Source organism: Trichosurus vulpecula, chromosome 9 (assembly GCF_011100635.1).
Source record: "Trichosurus vulpecula isolate mTriVul1 chromosome 9, mTriVul1.pri, whole genome shotgun sequence".
NCBI lineage: Eukaryota > Metazoa > Chordata > Mammalia > Diprotodontia > Phalangeridae > Trichosurus > Trichosurus vulpecula.
The window spans coordinates 192050278-192073665 of record NC_050581.1 but is presented as its reverse complement, the minus strand read 5'-3'; the positions used below and the strand labels follow the sequence as shown (position 1 = coordinate 192073665).

General features: G+C 40.4%; 1 protein-coding gene across 1 annotated transcript in view; it reads left to right on the top strand.

The window, feature by feature from the left end:
• The window catches only part of SCN11A (sodium voltage-gated channel alpha subunit 11), a 113908-nt gene that overhangs the window by 53975 nt on the left and 36545 nt on the right, over positions 1-23388 (top strand). The window contains exons 15-20 of the mRNA XM_036737969.1: positions 2526-2882; positions 5843-6316; positions 10951-11046; positions 13818-13932; positions 17879-18033; positions 22663-22836. Coding sequence (XP_036593864.1) covers positions 2526-2882; positions 5843-6316; positions 10951-11046; positions 13818-13932; positions 17879-18033; positions 22663-22836 — 1371 coding nt within the window. The remainder of the gene's footprint in view (positions 1-2525; positions 2883-5842; positions 6317-10950; positions 11047-13817; positions 13933-17878; positions 18034-22662; positions 22837-23388) is intronic.

Here is a 23388-nt window from a genome sequence, read left to right as displayed (position 1 = left end):
CCAGTGCAAGGGTGGGGAACACATGGCCTTGAGACCACATGTAGCCTTCTAGATTCTTAGGTGTGGCCTTTTGGCAAATCTTCATTCTGTAAAATTTGGATTCATTCAAAAGGCTGTACTTAAGGATCTAGAAGGCCACATGTGGCCTCAAGGCAGCAGGTTCCCCACTCCTGGTCCAGTGGACCAAGTACTGTCTCTGGAGTCAGATGACCTGGGCTTGAATCCTGCCTCTGCCACCTGATGTCGTGATAACCTTGGCAAGTCACTTAATTTGCTAAGATGAAGCTAGGTCAAAAGTGGGAAGAGTGTTGCACTTGGAGTAAGGAAGAACTGAGTTCAATCTCACCTCAAACATTTACTAGTCCTGCGTGACATATTTAACATCTGCCTGCCTCAGTTTCCCCATCTATAAAAATGGGGATAATAATATTTATCTCACAGTGTTGTTGTGAGGATCAAATGAGATAATATTTGTTAAGTGCTTTGTAAATCTTAAAACACTATACAAATGGCAGCCATTGTTATTAACTTCTCTAGGCCTCGGTTTCTTCATTGGTAAAATGATGTAGTTGGACCAGATGGCACTGAAATGCCCTTTTGTTCTAGATCTGTGACCCTGTGTCCTTTATGCATGAATAGACTTACTCCCCTAAATATTTTTTATAGATAGTAAAGTTGGTATTTGGGTTACTAGTATTTTCTCATTCACCTTTTTTTTAAAAAGTATGAATAATTTCCAACCTATTTCCTCATTATTTTGTATCTTCCCCTTTTCTAACTCCCTCCATGTCATCTCCTGATCTGACCTCCTCTCTGGTCCATGGACTCATTCTGGTCCAGCTGCTTTTCTCTTCTTGGTTCTCTTTAGTCCATTTCTATTTCCTCAGGCAGCGTGTTCAGAACTCCACTGTTACAGCTCCCCCTCCCACTCAATTAAGCATTTAATATCCCAACAATCAAAGTACCAAACACTTCATAAAAAGATGTAAAGTCAATAGAATATGTCAGAAAAATAAACGAGTGAAAATATCCAGGGTCACGCTGGGGAAAAAAGCTGAGGTCATACTACCAGACAACACAACCAAGTCTTTATCACAAAGTGGTTATCATCAGAACTATTCTCGCTAAAGACAGAATGGTTAAAACAGACATCTATCTGATTACATTCACAGATTTGCGGTGGATAAAAGTGGGAAAAATTCATTATGATTTGTAAAGTACATTCCAGTTGCCTTTTGGACACCTTACACTGGACATTCTATCGGCCTCTTAAACACAAAACTCACTGTCTTTCCTTCCAAATCCTCGTGTCTTTGGAGTTCCCTTATTATCATCAAGGGCACTACCATTCTCCCAGGCCCCAGGCCTTCAAGCTGGGTGTCTTCCTTTACTCGTCCCTGGAAGTCACCCCATATACCCAGTCTAATGCCAAACCTTATTGTTTGTACATTCACAGCATCCTTCATATGCCCCGCCTCCCACCTTTGCTCCACTTACAGAGCCATCATCCTCATTCAGGCCCTTGATATCTCTTCACTGGAGGATCACAGAAGCTTTCTAATTAACTTCCTTGCCTCTATGCTCTCTCCACTCTAATCCCTCCTCTAGTCAGCGGTCAAGGTGATGTTTCTAAAGATTGGTATGACTATGTCACGCTCCCCCTCTTTGATTTCAATGACCTTCAGTAGCTGCCTATTACCAATAGGATCAAGCAAAAAGTCTTCTGTTTGGCTTTTAGTGACCTTGATATTGACCCCTTCTTACTTTTCTGGTCTCCTCCATCCACTCTCCAATCCAGCAGCAATGACCACTTGCCCATCCTTGAACAGAGTGTCCATGCCTTTGTCCTGACTGTCCCCTCTGCCTGGCATTCTTTCTCCCTCATTTCTGCCTCCTAGTGTCCCCCATCTATTTCAAGACTGAGCTCACTGGTCCCCTTCTGCAGGAGGCCTGTCCTGCTCTCCGGGGCTTTGCCCTCTGAGATGGCCTCATCTACTCTGTACATGTTTTGTGTGTCCCAACTGTTTCCATATCATTTCCTCCTCTCGGATGTGACCTTCTGGACAACAGTGATTGTTTTTGTCCATCTCTGTATCTCTAGCATTTAGTAAGCACTTAAGTGCCTATTGACTTCCTAATGACCTTTGCATACCTGGTCTCATTTGACCCTCATACCAACCCTGGGAGGTAGGTGTTACTATTATCCTCATCTGAGACATGAGGAATCTGGGACTTAGAGAAGTTAAATAACTTTACCCAGGGTCATACAGCTAGTTAGTGGTAGAGCAAAGATTCAAACTCAGGGCTTCCTGATTCTGAGTCCGATCCTCTGTACCCCACATCATGTTACCTTTCATTTATCTACCAAATGTGCCAGGCAAAATTGGCTAGCAGTTTGGAAGGAAATGGATTTAGATGCATTTTGTGCCATGTATCTCGATGAATTCCAGCTATGATGATACAAATCATAGAACTTATGGGTCTTTCTTTTCTTTTTTTCTTTTGCTTTCCTGTTCTATTTTCAGCTGAGAGTTTTCAAGCTAGCCAAATCCTGGCCAACATTGAATACTCTTATTAAGATTATTGGCCACTCGGTTGGTGCTCTGGGTAACCTCACTCTGGTCCTGGCCATCATTGTTTTCATCTTCTCAGTCGTTGGCATGCAGCTTTTTGGGACTTCCTTCAATAAAACTCGTAGTCTTAACTCCGTGAAAACTTCGGACCGGCGTTGGCATATGGGAGACTTCTTCCACTCTTTCCTAGTTGTATTCCGCATTCTCTGTGGTGAATGGATTGACAACATGTGGGAGTGTATGCGTGAGTCTCACCATGTGCTGTGCATTCTGGTCTTCTTGCTGATCTTAGTGATAGGAAACTTGGTGGTAAGTTTGTTCAGTTTTTCTACTTACTATCAAGTGGGCAATGGTTTTTTTTTAATATTAGGTTAAAGGAATAAGTATATAGAAGTTGGAATTAATTTCAGCTCTAAAATGTTAACTCCCCAGTCAAATCCAAATACTACAAATCTGATTAATTTTACTAATGAATTTGTTTTCCAATCATGTGTCAACATTGGAAAAGTGATAACTGAAATATTTTGGAACTTTATAGATTGCAAAACACATCTGATCTTTGTGCTTGTACTATGGGGTAAGTACAGAAGAAGAAACAGAGGCTTTGGGAAGTTAAGGGAATTGCCTGTGTTCACAGAGCTAACAGGTATGGGAGGTGGTATCCAGACCTAGGGATCAATGATGCTCTATCATGCTGCTGCTCATCAAAGTTGTTTCTCTAATAGTAAGAGAAACAATACAAAAGCTACAGCTACATTTTGCTTGGAATTTTTTTATTTCAAAAAATCCCTACTTTATTTTTTCAATAATAAACGATTTATTTTTTCCTCCCAACACAGTCAAAAATAGAACCCATTTGGATCAGAACTCATTTTTATATATTACTTTAAAGTTATTGAGTGCTTTGCTTCTACAGGGTTGAGGCTGATTGAGTAAATTCATCGTCACCCTACTCCATTTAAAGGAGCAATAAAGAGCTGCCCTTTAACTTTCTTTCTTAACCAACTTAGAAGCAATTGATGGTGCAGTTTAGACTAAGTATGAAGGTCTCGAGTGATTGAGAATCAAGTTACCTGGGAAGAGTGCTTAGATTGACTGAGGAAACTTGGTAATGTCCTGTAGGACTTACATAAAATGAGGGAGAATTCAGGACAGATTCTAGCAAGTGGTGAAGAGAAAGAATTCTAGCTACCCACTCCCCCGCCCCGCCCCGAGGGAGTTGATTGGGGGTGGGGGTAGGGAGGCACTAAATTTCAGGCCTTGATCATCATCTCCGGCTCTCTCCCAACCCCACTCATCTTCATGAGTTCAAATTTAACCTCTGACACCTACTAGCTGTGTGGCCCTGGGCAAATCACTTAACCCTATTTGCCTCACTTTCTTCGTCTGTAAAATGACCTGGAGAAGGAAATCACTCCAACATCTTTGCCAAGAAAACTTCTAAAGGGGCCATGAAGAGTCAGACACGATTGAAAATGACTGAAAAAATATAAAATATGCCCTTGTTAGACTGGCATAGCATTGAATCTGTAAATTATTTAGGAAGTATTATTTTTATTTATTGGCACAGGCTAGCCCTGGTCATTTGATATCCCTCTAGAGATTTCAGTTCTTTTGTAGGAGCGTTTTCTAATGGTGTCCATATTGATGATGAGTGGAGCCTGGTAGCTTGATGTCAAGATTTTTAATGCATTTTGTGGTTATTTTGAATAAAAATCCCCCTTTGATTGTTTCTACCTGCATTTTATGACTGCCACGCAGAAATGTAGGGTTTTGTGGGCTTAGTTTGTACGCTGCTACTTTGCTGAAGCCATTGTCCCAGTTTCTTTTCTAATTCTATAAGATTTTCTAGTAAACCATCATGCAGTCAGCACATGGGATAGTTTTGTCTCTTCTTTGTCTATCTGCATTTTCATACATTCATTTTTATTACTTTTTTCAGTTTACAAGCATTTTCTCTCTGCTTCATCTCCCTTTAGTCCCACTGTAAAAGGAAGAAAGCCTTTGCAACAGATATTCATAGTCAAGCAAAATGATTCTCCCATGGGTCAGGTCCAAAAAATGTATGTCTTATTCTGTGCCCTGAGTCCCTTACCTCTCCGTAAGGAGGTGAGCAGCATGACTCATCATTAGGCCTCTGGGACTGGGATCTATCATTGCATTGATCTGAGTGGTCAATATTTCAGTCATTTTTTCTAATGTTTTTGTTCATCTGGTTCAGCCTACTTCATTCTGTGTTAGTTCATGGATGCTATGCCCATTTTCTTGGAACTGTCAATGTCATCATTTATGATGGCACTATAATAGGAAATCCCATGACTATGCCATAGTTTGTTTAGTCATTTCCCAAATGATGAATATCCTCTGGAAGTCCAGTTCTTTCCCATCACAAAATGACCTACTATGAACATTTTTGAACAAAGGGACCCTTTTCCTCTTTGATTTCATTGGAGAACAGTTTGCCAATCTTTATACCTTTAACTTTTTTCTCAGCTTTTATTGCTCTCGCTAGCATTTTCATAATTAGAATTGCTATTCAGTAATGATGCTGGTCTATAGTTCTTTTTATTTGTTTTATTTTTCCAGCTTTGAGTATTAAAATGATATTTTTTTTCCCAAAGAAGGAGTTCCAATAGAATGCTTTCTTTTTCATTTTCTGAGAATTTGTATAATAGTATTGGTAATCTTCTTTAAAATTTGATAGCATTTTCCAGCAAATATACCCTGGCCAAGGTATAAGAGAACAGATGATTAAGGGGTTACTATATTTCTGTTTAATAGGCGGTGGGGTACAGTAAATGCAGTGGGTTTTCCCCTGAGCTGAGAATTTGCCTGTAACTACAGAGGGGCAGATCGACATCTTGGCCAGGAACGAAGTTGATGACACCTCCTGCTTTTCTTTGGATGTGATGCCAGAAACATTATTCATGGACTTGTGGAAAGAGCATGGTACCAAGAGTTAGGAGGCCTGGCTTCAGTGTTTCTCTCTAGCGTTTACTGTGTGACCTTTCTAGGCCTCTGTTTTCTCACTTCTTTGATATGGGGACAAATAGACCCAGTTTGCCTGATTTTTGTTGTGACCCTGCTTATTTTCCCCATGGCATATAAAGGGAAGTATTTTTAGAGAAAAGAGTGCTTAGGAAGGGATAGAGAGCCATCTGTTTGCTGCCTTTGTGACACTTGGGGAAGATAGCCCTGAAGAGCCCTCCGGGTTGTTCCTCAGCCACCTGGAGCTCCAGCCAGGTGACCTTTCTCTCATTATTCCTCAGGTACTCAATCTTTTCATCGCCCTGCTGCTCAACTCCTTCAGCAGAGAGGAAAGAGAAGGGAATGGGGCTGGAGAGGTGAGGAAGACCAAGCTGCAGCTTGCTTTCGATCGGTTCCGCTGGGCGTTTCATTTTGTGAAACAAGCCATTTGGCAATTTTGTAGCAGTCCTTTCAGGAAGCAAAGGCTTAGAAAGCCAAAAGATGTGTCCAAAAAGCATAAGGCTCAGAATAAAGACATTATTCCACTGGAGTCAGGAATAAACCTAGAGCAAGCAAACCAGGAAAAACTTTGCTCTCAGGACGAGACCAGTCCCCCTGAGTTCACAGGCCTGGGCTGTGTGCAGGAGAATTTGAATACCAGGCATCCTTCATTTATTAAAGCCCCACTTGCTGAAGAAGAAGAAGAAGATGAAGATATTGGATCTCTGGATGAAGATGAGCCCCAGGATTTCATGGAAACAGAATTTTGTAAACAGGTATGAAAGCTTGAATTTGGCATAGTGACAATTAAAAGTTGTCTTTTCTGTTGTTGATTTAATCATTTTAACTATTTTTTTCAATTAGTAATCATTTTTCTTTTCTTCCCACACCCCAATAAAAAAACAAAAGCAAAATTCTCTTAACAGATTTTTATGTATGGTTAAAAATAAAATTCTGTACCTTGGATCTGTCACTTCTCTGTCATGGTTTAGGTAATATAGATTATCACCAGTCCTTTGGAATCATGACTGGTCATCCCAGTAATCAAATACCTTAAGTAAAAGAGTCAATTATTAACCGTGTGTCCAGCTCTGTGCTCGATCGTATATTACATGATCCTTCCCCTTCAAAGAGCTCATGACTCAGTTAACAATACACAAGATACCTGTGGAGTCTGAAATTTTGGGAATGCTTCCAAACATACAAGATTAGGGGATCCTAGAATCTCAGAATCTGAAGGGACTTCAGGTCATGTGATAAATGATGAGGCCTCTTTTTTTTTTGAAGCTATTGAGGTTAAGCGACTTGGTCAGAGTCACATAGCTAGTAAGTGTTTGGGGTCAGATTTCAGCTTAGGTCCTCCTGACTCCAAGGCTGCCAGCTGCCCCAAGGCCTCTTTTTCTTCTTTCTTTCTTCCTTCCTCCCTTCTTTCCTTCCTTCCTTCTTTCCTTTCTCCTTTCTTTCTTTCTTTCTTTCTTTCTTTCTTTCTTTCTTTCCTTCTTTCCTTCCTTCCTTCCTTCCTTCCTTCCTTCCTTCTTTCCTTCCTTCCTTCCTTGTAATTCTTTCTTTCTTTGTTTCTTTCTTTGTTTCTTCCTTTCTTCCTTCCTTCCTTTCTTTCTTTCTTTCTTTCTTTCTTTCTTTCTTTCTTTCTTTCTTTCTTCCTTCCTTCCTTCCTTCCTTCTTTCCTTCCTTCCTTCCTTGTCATTCTCTCTCTCTTTCTTTTCTCTCTTTCTTTCTTTCTTTCTTTCTTTCTTTCTTTCTTTCTTTCTTTCTTCCTTCCTTCCTTCCTTCCTTCCCTTCCTTCTTCCTTCCCTTCCTTTCTTTCTTTCTTTCTTTCTTTCTTTCTTTCTTTCTTTCTTTCTTTCTTTCTTTCTTTCTTTCTTTCTTTCTTTCTTTCTTTCTTTCTTTCTCTTGTGGTGGTGACCATGATCACTGCCAAACAGTCCCATTGAAAACACAACCAAATATTTGACCCTAGAAGCTTCTTATTCAAAATACTAAAAGTTATTTCATTTAATAAATATCTATTTTGTGAAAGGAACTATTTCAGAGCTTAAACAACAAATGTGGAGATCAGATTTCCTAAGATTTATTAGACATTTCCCACTTTAGACACAAACTCCATGTGTGACCATGGGCCCATCTTCTCATCTCCCTTGTGTCTCAGGCCTCTCTCTCAGATCTGAAATCCTAGAGCAGGCACTGATCTATCCTGGTAGAGTTCATAGATCCAGGCACCAATCACATTCCAAGAGTTTGTAGTTAAAAAGTTTTGTTGATCTAACATTTGTGTGGATCCAGCATACACATGCATTCATTTCTGTGCCTGGGCATACAGAGTGTAGATGAGCTCATCTGGGAGTGATGTCCTGATTTAACTTGTGCAGAATCACCTTTGCATTGGGTTCTTTTCTATAGACAAACTGCTCTGGATGCCACTCGGGTCTTTTTGATATTATGCTGCTGTTAGTTCCTCCTAGCCACTGTGGGGCCATCATCTTCTTTACTTTTTAAGAATTTTAAAAATTTGTATCTTTTATATTTTCACATTATAATCATTTCACCCTCCCCTGTCCCTCCAAATTGAATCTTCCGTTGTGAAAGAGGGGAATAATTTAGCAAAAACATCCCCTATTAAGATTGCATTTGAAAATGTACATAATAATCTACCCTAGCACCTACTCTCCACTCCTCATTGCTCCCTCCCCCATGGCTCCCACCCTGAGGGGGGCAGTTTGGTCTCATTTCACATTCTCTGGAATCTTCACTGGTTTGCCACATATTCAGAGCTTGATTTCATCTTAGTCACATTTGCATTCTTTGTGTATATTATTCTCTTAATTTTGATTATTTTGCTGTTGGTTGATATAACTCTTTCCAGATTTCTCATGTTAATAATTTCTTACTAAACAATAACATTCCATCATATTCTCATATCAGAGTCTTTTCAGCTTTTCCTCTATTGATGAACACTGCACCCCCCCATTTTTAGTTTTTTACTCCATGAAGATGGTTTCTGTAAATATTCTGGCATCTCTTGGACCTTTGTTCCTATGTTTAAACGCCAAATAGTGGGATCATTGGGGAAAGGGTGAGTGACTAGCAGCTTAGTCATTTTTCTTGTGTAATTCCAAACTGACGTCCAAAATGTCCTGCTCTGTCAAAAGTCCAGTAAGGCACCTGCCTTCCCGCAGCCTCTTTAACACTGAGGGCTCCCATTTTTGTCATCTTTGCCAATTTACAGGGTATGAGATTCAACCTCAGAGTGTTTTAAATTTAGGTTTCTTCTTTTATTAGTGATGTGAAGGGAATGTGCTGTGGAGTTTTGAGACCAAGGAAAGGAAGTAGAGAGATATCAAGTTATTAAAAAGTGAGAATTGATTATAAAGGGTTTAACAGAGGAGCTCAGAGATGAGGTATAAATACCCAAAAGTAGTCAAACAAAAACAAGATTGAAAATTTCAACCAGGATAAAGAACACGAGGAAATCTGTTACGGCTTGCATTGAGTACAATATTATACGCAATGTTTGTTTTTCTGACAGTCAAATGTCTGTTATCACATAGACAAATTCAGAACTGGTTGGATGTCTACACCCAAAGAGTGGGCACTAATGCTTCAGTGTCAGCTTGGCAGGAAGTGTTTCAGAGATTATCCATGCTTGGCTCTGGTCTCTTTAATAGTTTTTAAGAAATCAGTGGTTTGAATAAAAGCATAGAGAAAATGCTTGTTAAATTTGCACATGACACAGAGCTGGGAGGGATGGCTAACACACAAGATGACAAAATAAAGATCCCAAAAGGCCTTAGCAGGACTCCAGCACAGGGGTTCTTAACCTGGCATCCATGAACCTGGGCCAAGGGTCCAGGATGCTGGGATCGTATGCTTGTTAATATTTTTATATGTCAATACAGTTGGTTTCCTATCTTTACCAGATACCAAAAGTGTCTATGACCCTCAAAAGGTTAAGAAGCTCTGCTCTAGCCACTGGGGGCACCAGGAAAGGTCTGTAGAAGGTGTGGTTGGAGCTAGGGCTTAGAGGTAGCCAGGGATTTGGAGAGTCTAAGGGGAGGAGGGAGAGCCTCCTGGGAATTTGCTTCTCTTTGCATTCTTTGAGCTTTGCACTGGAAATGACAGAACAAAATTAATGAATGAAAAAGCATTGAAATGCCTATTATGTGCCAGGCATTGGGCTAGGTGGTGCAGATCCAAATTCAAACACAAGATCAGCCCTGCCTTCAATGAGCCCTCAACGAGTAGGGAGAGACAACACACGAGCAGTGACCTGGGAAGGGAATTTGGGCTGGAGGAGTCATAGCAATGGCCAGCATGGAGTTGATTACTGATTCCAGAGCAGGAGGTGAAAGTAGGACTGGAGAGGAGGGGGTTATGCAGTTGGTGGCAGGGCTGATGGCCAGTTGTCCATAGTGGATGAATGTGAAGCATGGCCGGGGCCAGCTCCATGTAGTGAATCAGCTGAGTTTGCATTCATCAATCAGGACAGCTCAGATCTAGGGTTGGAGTTTCAAAGCTGAGTAAATCACTTCCCTTTGGGAGGGGAGTGTGGTCTTTGGAGTTCTGGTTGGAAGCTGCTGTTACAGAGGGGGAAAGGGAGGCAGAGGCAAAGAAAAATGGTTGGCAGGGAGTTGATATCCTGGGGCTGGGATCTCCAAGGAACTAGAAAGGGGTGGGGCATGGGTTTGGTTTTGTGGCAAGCTCATGTGTCAGGTCCTTTGTACAGCCTTGCTGCCCATGGTGCAGTGGGCTGTGGGGGAGGAATACGGAGTGAGCTCAGAATAGGCATCAATTCGTTGGGTTTTTTTTTACCCTTTTTTTTTTGGATTCGGGGTGTCATGGCCCATGGAGAAAGCTGGAGTTGCTTCGTCTTTGGCATATAAATTCCACTATGGAGTGGTTCAAAGGGTCATGAGGATCAGAGAAAATATCTTGTTTTCCATCTTGTTGGTCATACGACCCAGAAGCCCACTCTTTTAGTTAGATCACTTTTTTTTTCAGTTACTGATTTAGATTACACATAGAAAGGTTTCTGAAGTTACAGAATCCAATTTCAGACAGAATAAACACGTCTTCCAGGATTATCTCTGTGTTCAGAGATTCAGTTCTGGGAGGGGCTTTAGAAACAGGCTGGTCTAAGCCTTGCGTTCTACAGATGAGGAAACTGACACTCAGGAAAGGAAAAGGCACCTGCCCAAGAGTACGCACAGACACACACAGACACACACAGACACACACACACACACACACACATACACACACCCCACACAGAGCAACAAACCCTGGATTTCCTCTTCATCTCATCTCTCTTCTGTTTCACATTGCCTCTTAACTTACTTCATGATAAATAAGATATCCAAAATAATTTTGACTTTTTGGGGAATTTTTGTGGCAGGAGGAAAAAGACCGTATGAGCCCGGGAGCCAGGAGTGGAGAGCTTGATGTATTTTCTGAAGAAGACACTGAATGGGTAGCACAGAAATTGAAAGAGGTAATTCTATCAGCTGAGCAACCCAGAGGTAAAGTCTGTGGACAGCCCCATGTACTGACTTTGCTTAGATCACCCCCTGAAGCCAGAATGGGAACACTATAGAGTGTTCTATAATTCAGGCCAGCAGGGATGACAGGAAGAGGAAAACATTTTGAAGAATCTAAATTTATGTTTCTTTCATGACTGAAGCACCAGACTTTTGTGGCTGACCTTTCCCTGCCTAGGCCATCAGAGTAGCTTTTCTTTCTGTGTTCTCAAGGGGCAGGAGCAGTACCCCCTAACAGGTAGCTCTGTTACTTAAGGGTAGCATGACATAATGAAAAGAGTAGTGGGTTTGGATTCTGAACACCTGAGTTCAAATCCTGCAATTTATCAGCTATATGGCCTTGGGTAAGTCTGTCGCCTTCTCAGGGCTTCAATTTCTTTATCTGTCAAATGAGGGGATGGATTAAATCATCTCTAAGATTCCTTCCAGCCCTAACAGTCCATGAGTTTATGGGAAGGACATCTCTCCCTTTAATGCCCGACCTAGAACAGAGGGAGGTGAGGAGAACGGGCAAAAGGAGGCACAGTGTTAAAGCTTGTATGGTTTATAGTGATCTGGGCTCTTTGTTGGGATGAGAAGGTGAGGTTTCCCCTTCCACAGTATGTAGCAATAATAAAGGACATTTATATTGTGACATTGGCCAAAGTGCTTTTCATTCATTATCTCCTTTGGGTCTTACAAAAACCCTTGATGATGCCGTTAGTGCCCATGGATTCAGCATCATCTTTATTCTGAGGTTTCCCAGATCTACTTATCTGGCCCTAACTCTCTCTTAACCTCCAGACTCACATCGCCAGCTGCCTATTAGACATCTCAGGCTGGACGTTCTGTAGATACCTTAAACTCACCAAGTACCAACTTGAATTCTTTCATAACCTGCCTCCTCCCCCACCTTTCCAGTCTTTTTACACCTTACACCCCACCACACACTCTATGATCCAGTGGCACTGGCCTCCTTGTGTTCCTTGAACAAGATCATCCATCTCTAGACTCTGGGCATTTGCCCTGGCTGTCCTCCATGCCTGCAGTGCTGTTTCTTTTTATCCCCATATCCTGGCTATCCTGGCTTCCTTCATCGCAGCTAAAATCCAACCTTCCAGAGGAAGCCTTTGCTAATGCTTCTTAATTCTAGCGTCTTCCCTCTTTGGATGATTTCCACTTTAGCCTGTATATAGCTTGTTTCTGCACAATTATTTGGACAGCAGTGGCTCGGTGGATAAACCACTGGGCCTTAGAGTGGAGAGAGAGTTGGTGCACAGCTGTTTGTTTGCAGATGATTGTGCACTCGATGCAGCCTTTGAAGCTGAAATGCAACAGAGCACGGATCAATTCTCTGCTGCTTGTGTTTATTTTGGTCTGACAATTGACACCAAGAAAAAAATGGATGCTCTCCCCCAGCCAGCTCTGCACCATAGCAAATGGAGACGTTTTGAATGCTGTGGACATGTTCATTTACCTTGGCAGTGTACTTTCCAGGGGTGTACACACTGATGCTGAAGTTGATGCACACATTGCCAAACTAGCTCAGTGTTTGGGAGGCTCTGAAGGAGAGTGTGAGAAAAGAGGCTGCCCACCAAATTGAAGGTCTGCAGAGCCATGGTGCTGACCTCATTACTGTATGCCTGTGAACCCTGGACAGTCTACCAGCGCCATGCCAGGAAATGGAACCACTTCCATTTGAATTGTCTTAGGAAGATTCAGAACATCACTTGGCAAGATAAAATACCAGACACTGAGGTCTTTTCTCAAGCTGAATTGTAAAGAATTCAAACTCTTCTGTAGAGAGCTCAACTCCAATGGGCTGGCCTTATTTGAATGCCAAATGTACACTTGCCTAAAAGGCTATCTTATAGAGAACTTACACAAGGCAAACGTTCACATGGTAGTCAGAAGAAATGGTGCAAGGGCACTCTTGAGATCTCTCTGAAGAACTTTAGAATCAATCTGAGACGTGGGAGACCCTGACAAAGAACAACCTAGCATGGCATGCCCGCATCAAAGAAGGCACTGTGCTCTATGAGCAAAGAGGAATTACAGTAGCTCAAAAGAAACATAGATGCATAAATTTAGAGCCATCTCCGCTCCAAATGTTCACATGGACTATTTGTGCCCAACCTGTGGTAGAGCCTTCCAAGCTTGTATTGGTCTGATGAGCTACAGTCAGACATACTGTACATTCACTCCAACACAGTGATCTCATTTTGGTCCTCTTTGAGCATGAAGGATAACAGCCAACCAACAAATATTATTTATTTCTGTTCACAGATGAGGAAGCTGGGCTCAGAAAGGCTGAAAGACTTGTCCATGGTCTCATAGCTAGTAAGAAAAATAGAATTTGAACTCAGGTCATCCTGGCTTCCAGTCTAGCATTCTATTCACTGATCACACTGTTTCTCATCAAGTCCTTTTAGGCTATACAGCTCATGGTGGTGGGGGTACCAGGGTGGGAGAATTATACTTTTAAAAGATTTGTATCTTTTATTCCCAGAGAGAAGCTCATGAGTTCTTTCTGGGAGTTTGGGCTGTTCTTTGCCCTGGGAAAAAATTAGAGAGTTCTTGGTTCTCACCTGATACTTCTAGGCCCTCAGAAAGCCTTCCAGGAAACTGAACACTTATCTTGCCTCGTACCTGACCACTGGAGCCAGCTGGTTATCTAATCAGCTGAAGCTGGGATGAGGCTGTTACTTAATGGTTTTTCCCCCTTTTTTGTGCTTCTCCTTTATAGAAGTTTGACGCAATCAGCTATGTATCTAATTGCAGCACCATTGATCTGAAGGATCTCAATGTGTTGATTCCTGAACTGATTCTTGAAAAGAGGCCCGAGAGATGTTTGCCCAAAGGTAAGGGGTTGCTTTATGGAGTTCCCTCTGAAGTCTGTATGTGAGCCCCTAAGTGAGGGACTTCCTCAAGGTTTTGTCCTGACTCTCTTCCTCTTTCTCCTCCTCCTCCTCCTTCTCCTTTTTCTCCTCCTCTCTTTCTCACTCTCTCTTTCCCTCTTTCTCTTTCTGTCTCTGTCTGTCTGTCTCTGTAATCTCATCAGCTCCCATGGGTTTAACTATCATCTCTGCGCAGATGACTCCCAGATTTCTATATATACCTCCTGTCACTCCTCTGAGCTGTGGCCTCATGCCTACTGGGCATTTCAAATTGGATGTCCAAGACACATTGTAAACTCAAGTTCAAAACAAAACTTAGTATCTTTCCCCCAAACCCTCCCCTCTTCCAAACTTGCTTATTTCTGTTGAAGGTCCCACCATCCTTCTAGTCTCCAAGGTTTTCAACTTTGATGTTATCCTCACCTCATCACCTTCTCTCACCTAACATGTCTAGTCAGTTGTCAAAGCTTAGTGCTTCTATCTCTATGGCCTTCACAACACCTCCCACATCTGACCTATTTTTTTTCTACTCACACAACTATCATCTTAGTTCAAACCTTCATCACCTTTAACCTAGATGTTTTTTAGACTTTAATTTTATTTTTTCAATTAACAAAAATATATTTTCTCTCTGTTCTACTTCCTGCTTCCTTCATTGGAAGAAAAAACAAAAATTTTAGAACAAATATACCTGATCTTACAAAACAAATTCCTACATTGCTCAAGTTCAAAAACTTTATGTCTCATTCTTAATATTGAGTTCATCACCTGTCTGTCAGGAATTGGGTAGAATGCTTCATTGGTCCTCTGGAATCTTGGTTCATCATTACATTGATCAAAGTTCTTATGTCTTTCAAAAGTGTTTGCCTTTACAGAGTTGTTATTGTATAAACTATTTTCTTAGTTCTGTTCATTCCTTTTGCACCAATTCATACACTTCTTCCTTGGTGTCTCCGAAACTATCCATTTTTCTTTTTTCATTTTTTTGATTTTGTTTTATTGCTTCTTGATGTCTCATAGAGTCATTAGCTTCCACTTGTCCAAATCTAATTTTTAAAGAATTATTTTCTTCAGTGAGCATTTGTACCTCCTTTTTCATTTGACCAATTCTACTTTTAAAAGAGTGCTTTTCTTCAGTGAACTTTTCCATTTGGTAAATTCTGCTCTTTAAGGTGTTCTTCTCTTCACTGGATTTTTGTCTCACTTTACCATTTGGCCTATTCTGTTTTTTAAGCTGTCATTTTCTTCAGTATATTGTTGTGCCTCCTTTACCATGCTATTGACTATTTTTTCATGATTTCATGACCACTGTCATTTCCTTTCCCATTTTTTCCCTCTACCTCTCTTATTTTATTTTTAAAAATCCTTTTTGAGCTCTTTCAGGAATTCTTTTTGGGCTTGAAACCAATTCACACATTTCTTTGAGGCTTTGGCTACGGATATTTCAATTTTCCTGTCTTCTTCTGAGCTTGTGTTTGGATCTTTCATGTCACTGTAATAACTTTAGATGGTCAGGTTCTTTTTATTGTTGTTGTTTGCCCATTTTCCCAGGCTATTTCTTGACTTATAACTTCATGTTAAAGTTGGGCTGTGCTCTTGGGGTGGAGTGGGCACTGTCCTCAGCTTCAGGTTTTTGTCTGTGGGCCGAAAGCTCCAGAAGCAGCTACTGTCACCACTAATTCAGTTGCTCCTGAGGCCTGCTTTGTTTTCTGGGTAGTGGCCTGTACTGGCATAGCCTACACTGAAGTGCACTCTACTCTCTCCCTGGTGTGCGAGACCTTTCCTGCCAACCTTCTACACTGTTGTGGGCTGGAAAATTGATTCACTCTGTCCTTTTGCAGTTCTGCTGCCCCAGAATTTATTTTGATGCATTATTTAAAGTTGTTTGGAGGTGAATTTGGAAGAGCTCAGGTGAGTCCAGCATTTTCTTGACCATCTTGGCTTTGCCCCCTCTGGTCTCTTAGCTTTTATTTCTAGAGTCTTTGAGTTTATCAAACACTAAACTACTATGTTTGTTTATTCCTATCTGTTGTTTATCTAATATGTTTCACTGATAAACCTCTCTGTTTTTTAACCAGTACTTACTCATTCTGATGATTACTGCTTTGTAGTACAATTTGCAATTTGGTACTTCCAGGCCCTCTTCTTTCTCATTCTTTTCCCCTCGAGATATTTGAGATACTGAGAAATTTCCTTTGAGATGATTCGCCTTTGGTTCTTCCAGATGTATTTTGTTATTATTATTTTCTAACTCTATAAAGTAATTCTTTGCTAATATAATTAATTAATTTAGATAGTAGTTCTTTTAAAGGAAAGGTCCATTTGTTAATTAAAATGTTTAGAGATGTAAATTTCCCTTTAACTATGGCTTTGATTGCATCCCCGTTATTTTAGGATGGTGTCTTATTGTCATTATCTTTACTAAAATCATCTATTGTTTTTATGATTTGTTTTTCTTTTACTCACCCATTCTCAAGCGTTGTTATTTTGCCTCCAATTAATTTTCAATCATTTCTCCAGTGTCTCTTTATTGAATATAATTTTTTTGCATTGCAATCAATAAAAGATATGTTTAATATTTCAGTTTCTTTGCATTTCTTTGCCAGAGTTTTATGTCCTAATACATGGTCAGTTTTTGTAAAGGTGCCAAAGTACAACTTCTTCAAGCCACAGGTGAGAGCTGGGTGACAGGTAGACACGAAAGATGGATGAGCAACCCTGAATAGGGCTCAGCAAGCTTTCACACCAGAGCTGCTAGTCCTCCCCAAATACCCCATATTCCCTTCCATTCTCACTCAATAATTGCCAGAGGTCTATTATATCTAACTTTTCTAAAATTGTAGTCCTTCTACTTTCATCACTACCTTTTTTGGAGGGGGAGTCAGAATTGTGTAGAAATAAAGGGGGAACATTGAGTCTTCCCTAATTGCAGTTTTACTGTCAATTTCTCCCTGTAAACTATCTCTTTCTTTAAAGCATTTAGATGCTATGATATTTAATGCGCATATATTAATCGGTGGTATTGATTCATTGTTAGTGGAATAGTTTAGCATATGTAATATCTCTTTTTATCTCTTTAATTATCTTTTCATTGCTTTGTCTGAGATCATGATTGCTGAGTGTGATATGATGCATAAGGGGTGGAGTTGGCACAGAAACTTTGGGAGAGAAGAGACATTCTTTTTTATTTCTTCTATCAGAGAGACACACATGATTATAGGCTCTCTTCAGGGAGAGTCATGTGGAGAGAGAAAAAGACTACGGAAGTGGCAAACATGTATGGGAATCTGGCTCCTCAACCAAAGCTATTCCTTTAATGTCATGTTACCCTCAGGATTCTCTCCACCACTCTGAAGTCATGCATACAAAAAAATTTGAAGTCCAAAAACTCAGAAATGAGTCCAGGAAAGGAATGAAGGCAGGATGACAAGAGCCCTTTTACAAAATGGAGGCTCTAAGATAAGGAGAAATATTCCAGGGTGAGCAGGGATGGTGAGATGTCCCAGAGCAAAGAGAGCCACACCTCCTCCATCCCACAAAGTGGCATAGTAGAAAGATCACTGGTTTTGGAATCAGCAATATCATTTCAAATTTGCCACATCATACCTGTGTGACCTGGGCCCCTTCCAGCTGTAACTTATTATGTGATTCTACCTCCGTGTCCTTTCTCCAGATCTGGGGAAGTTGGGCAGATCATCTGCATAGAGATAATCATTGAAACTAAGGGAGGTTATGGGAAGTGATGTCAAACACTGAGATGTACAGAAATGTGGAGGTGATTGACTGAATGTTTTGATCTTTAGCCTGGATGATTGGCACAATTGGACAACTTGACTTCTTCCCCTTAGGCTCACTAGGGCCGCGGGCACCACCATCTGGTACTGAGAGTCCTACTTCCTTTTCCTTTTAGTCTGCATCAAATGCTTCCCCTGCTTTGCACTGAATGTAAGAAAGTCTCCTGGAATCCTTTGGCTGAACCTGAGGGTAACCTGCTACAGAATTGTCAAGCACGACTGGTTTGAGAGCTTCATTATCTTCATGATTCTCCTGAGCAGTGGAGCTCTGGTAAATGGCTGTTTGAATTGACCTAGCAATTCAGCTCAGTGGTGCAGTGGCTAGAACACTGGTGCTGGAGACAATAGCATGCAATTGGGAATTTATAAAGATAACACATATGGGTGAACTTGAGTTGGGAAGCAAGAGGCAAGCAGGGGTGGGCAGCTTGGTGCTTGGCAAGATAAAAGGGTGGCCAATCCCCAGGGGTGGGGACTCTTGAAATGTCAGCTATTTTTGAAATGCTAAAATATTCAAATATATCTGTGATCTTATCAATGTGGACATTCTTTTCATCAATGCAGGTCACAACATATCCATGCCTGCCCAGGCTTTGATGTTAGAGTTATTTTTATGTCATAAAGTCTCTGTTATGTTATAAGTTTCATGAGTCAAGGGCAGCAACATCTTTCCACTACCTAAAATGTGCTCTGTGGTTAATTGTTGGAATGAGTGAAAAAGAATGACATTTTATAGCATTGATTCTATCAAAGAATGCATTCTAAGTTCTCAAATTGGAGCCAGGAGCATGGATTCTCCTAACCTTCTCAATGTCTTTAGTAGAGGGATGAAGGAGGAATAAATGAGATTCTTCTAGACACCAGTAATATGCTAACACTATATTTGCACATAGAAACTAAGCTTTCTAGTTGATTATTCTCCTAATATTCTAAATTGAGAAGCAAAGAGCAATTACTTCAATTGTGGAGTGGAAGGGAACTCCTGTAGTATGGCTACCATATTTTGGGCCTGCAAACTGGGATATGTGATCTGATCAAAGGTACTATCATTTGCAAAGCTCTATTCCCATAAACTGGGAAGACGTTAACCTCAACGATGGTGCCTGTCCTGTTGCAGACTATGACAAGTCCAATCTGGCTCCGAACAGTATAGTTATAAATACATTTGGATGTGAAGTTTTTTAGTTCTACTTGAAATTATAGGGTTGTAAAAACACGTTTTCTGACAATGAAGCATGGTGGATGAACTCCTTTTCAATAGAAGAATTGAATATTTGCACTGTGGATGATATGGTGACTATTTAGTGATCTGTATTTTACAGATAATGATACTAATGCTCAGGGGCATCTATGACTTACCCAAAGTCACTTGGGGATGGAGTGATGCGGATGGCACTTATGTGATCCTGGTCTTTGGGTAAAGACTCCATTGTACAACATTGCCTATGTCATAGATAGTGAATGGGGGAGAGGACATAGGGAGTCTTGTCCGTATCCTGTATCGGAGTTATTGTTCATGCATGGACCAAGAACTCATCCATGAACCATATGTGAACTTTGTAAATCTTTTAAGTAAGCCTAGTCCTTATCATTTAGCACTTGCTCACCCCAGCTCTGGGATCTGTGTGACAATTTTACTCCAGTCCTTCATTATGGCTGGAGTTAACCTTGGTTTTTGAAGTTTGTATCACCCTGGAAAGGCTTTAATAGTGGTCCCAGGACATACTGAGTTGCCTGCCCAAATGCCTACCCAGTTAACCACAGAGACATTGATCACTGATTGGCTGGCCATTGAAGGATGTCTTCTTTGGTTTTGGCAAACCATGAACTGTATGCACTCAAACGGAGGCATGTGTATAAAGTGCTTTCTAAAAGCTAAAGTGGTATTTAAATATAAGTCATTATTATTGATACTATATTGCAAGTAATTGATATTTAAAGTGGGTAATGGACAGAAGAAATGGCAGAAATGATGTCAATATCAATTATGACAATTTCTTAGGAAAATATAACCAATCTAAAGCAATTGCCAAAACAAAAAGACCAAAAGAATCGAAAAATTGTCTTAGTCAGAAAACAACTGGCTATTTGCCGAGTTGAGGTAATGAACAGATGTGGGTTTTAAAATATTAACTTATCTGTAAAATGCTAGAGAAGGGTGAAGAGTAATTATGTACAATATCACCTCATAGGCAAAGAGAAGTGCAGGAGAGTGAGCAGTTTAAATAGAGCTTATCAAGAAACATAACTGAGCAAAGTAACTCTGGAGATGCTCAAGGATGAGCTTAAAAAGAGGAAAACAAATAGAAGAAGAATGAAAAAAGCAAAAGCTGCAGGATTTTTGTATCAAATTATTTTCACTATCAAGGATGGTGGAATTACCAGCCTTGGACTCTAATATCATAGTCCTGCATGAGCTTATAGGAACATCATGAAAAGGAACAAAGACAACATTGGACCCAGTGTACATAGCAGAGATCCACTCAAGACAACATGGTTATACAGACAGTAGGGGATCAAATCACAAAGGATCCAAAGGAGGGGAGGAACTCAAAGGCACTGAAAAATTCTCAGACCTTATTAATCCTGGAAAAAAGAGAACATCAGTCATTATTGACCTATATGCCTACTTTCCCATCCAAAAAATTGTTCTCAAATTCATCTACTTATGTATTAAGGGTATTCTCAATGAGCATGGTATTAGTAAGGTATAGCGAGGCTTTCACGAGAGATATTCAACAACAAATGACAGTTTTACTTGTATAGAATTGACTGAAGGATATAAGATGTCATTGTGTGGTTTGTTTGTTGATGTTGAAGCATTTGGTGCTGTAGAGCAAGCTATTGCTCTCTTTCAGCAGATCTTCCATTCCCCCCTTCCCCATCTGTTTCCCTTGAATATAAAAATCATCCATTCTATCTTGAAAGACAACAGAGATAACCTTGTTCAATAGATATTTGATCATAAACATTAGATAAGATACAAAATATTGTGATATAAAGGTATTGCCACTATCCTGGGTCTTCTAGATGATCTTCTGAACAACCTTGTGCTAATTATATCAAGCCCTAGAACACTGTAGAGCCTTAGAGAGCATTGTAGAGCCATTGTCACCCCTGAAAAGAGTTTGGCCTACCCTCTAAGGAGATAAAGATTGGCTGTTGTTCAGATTATGATGTACAGATGGAAGGACAGCTTGTCTATCAGTATGTACATCTGGGACAGATGGTACAAGTGGACAACTTCGACTTAACACTAAAGAAGAAAAGACCCTGGCAATCATAAGAAATAGATTCTGATGGCTCCAGGTGGTTGCACACATACCCAAGAAGTGTGAGATGTGTGTCTATTATACACCAAGAAAACTACTACAAACTCATTCTGCATTTTTGGAGAATGTAAGTATCGGCAAACCTTTGGAGTTTGTCTGCATTAACGTTCCATATCTTGAAGAAAGTAGCAAGAATATAAGCCATATATTGTGGTGAAAGACCACTGTCCCAGAAATGTGCACAGAAATACCCAATCAGGAACCAAAAATCTCCTATCGTTGCTAAAGTGCTGTGGGCTAGGACCCTTATTCTCTGAACTGAATGGAATTAAAATGAGAAAACAGTATAGAAGAAGTAAATATTTTTTTAAAAAATCAACCACAGAGGCAATTTGATATATTCATAAAGTATTGGACTTGGTGACAGGAAGCATTGCCACAAGTTATGTGACCATGGATAGGTCACATCTACTCTCTGTGCCTCAGACAATTGTCTAAAGCTTCACTACCTATGTCATAGACAAACTGTGTGTTCATTGTTGGAAAGATTTCACAGGTTCACATATCCTTGACATACTGACATAATTTACCCACAGTTACTAACTATGGGAGGTTGTAGAGTAAGACAAGAGGGAAACATGGACCCTTTCTTCTGTTAGGTGGCACCACAGTGTAAAGCACTGGGGCTAGAGCCATGAAGATCTGAGTTCAAATCCAACCTCAGACACTTTTTAGCTGTGTGACCTTGGGCAAGTCACTTAATTTGTCTGAGTCTCAGTCCCTACATGAAAAATGGGGTAACAATAGCACTTGCCCTGTGCTCTCCTGCCCCCAGGTGGTTGGGAGGCCAAAATAATGTTGCGAGCCTTAAAGTGCTCCAGAAATGCTTGAGTTTAAGAAAATTAACTCTCATGAAACAGAATGATAAAAAGTAGGTCTCAAATGCTAAATGGCATGGCTATACAATTTGATCAATACAGGATTTTGGATAAATAGGAGATTATTGTTGGCTGGGATTACAAAGGAGGATTCCATTAGAGAAGACAAGATTTTAACTTAAAAGTCAAGTAGGACAGAAAAGGGGGGAGCCCACTCCAGGCAAGGTGAGTTGCATCTACAGATACTGAGGTTGGTAAAGACTGGGTCAGGGAAACTATTCACATAGATAATGAGACTTTACTGTGGGGGTCATTAAAGAAGGGGTGCATATTTCACACTTCATTTCTATCTAATAATGTAACCTACTTAGCCAGAAATAGGCAACTTTTGAGAGCTTTGTGGGATAATGTGACTATGTCTTTTGTGCGAAATATTGTCCACAAAAGTCATCTGTTTTCATAAGCAAGTTAGTATAGGATCATGAGAAATAAATTGAAAGTTGGAAGATTCTTCAGCTGTCATCTAGTGCTACTGACTTGGGTTTTGGGCAAGGAAACTGAATGCCAGAGAAGTTAACTGACTGGCCGAAACTCTCACAGTAGTAAGTGACTGAATCTTGATTTGAGCCCAGGTCCTTGGATTTCAAATCCCCTGCTTTTTCCATAATGTCATTATCCATTAGCTTCTGTATGTAATTAGCAGGAGTAAAAATCCATGGTTATATTAAATGTTATACTTTGTCATTTCAGGTATTTGAAGATTGCTACCTTCCAACAAAACCCGCCATTAAGGAATTGCTGAATTTTACTGATAAGGTTTTTACCTACATTTTCATCCTGGAGATGTTTTTAAAGTGGGTAGCATATGGATTTAGGAAGTATTTCACGAATGCATGGTGCTTTCTCGACTTCGTCATTGTAAATGTGAGTTTAACATCTATATTTTCTCATTTGAGGTGGGAGACGTTGCTGGGGCATGGGTGTGGTAAGGAGCTCGAGTAAGAGTGGCTAATGTGTAAGGAGGCTGTCTCTTAATATAGAGGGTGAATATAGGAATCTGTTTTGAAAAAATCTAAACAACAGTTCCGCTTCCTTTGTTTCTACATAGTGTTTGGAAAGGAAGTCAGCCTTGAAATTGGAAAGACCTGATTTCAAGTCTTGCCTGTGCATGCACTGGCTCCATGACCCTATGCAAGGGTCACTTAACTAGGTGACTATGACCACATGTTGCAGAGAAGGGGCCAATTTGTATTGGTAGGTTCAGGAATTTATCATCAGGAATTCCCTACACCAGTGAAATTAGGTCCAATCTCATCCTATTCAGTGACATCTTTTGTTTTACATTACCTTCATTTCCAATTATTTTCCCCTCTCCCACCTACAGAGCCATTCTTATGACAAAGAATAAAAACAAAAAAGGAAAGAAGCAATTCAGCAAAATTAATGAATGCTTCAACCAAGTCTGGTGTATTCTAT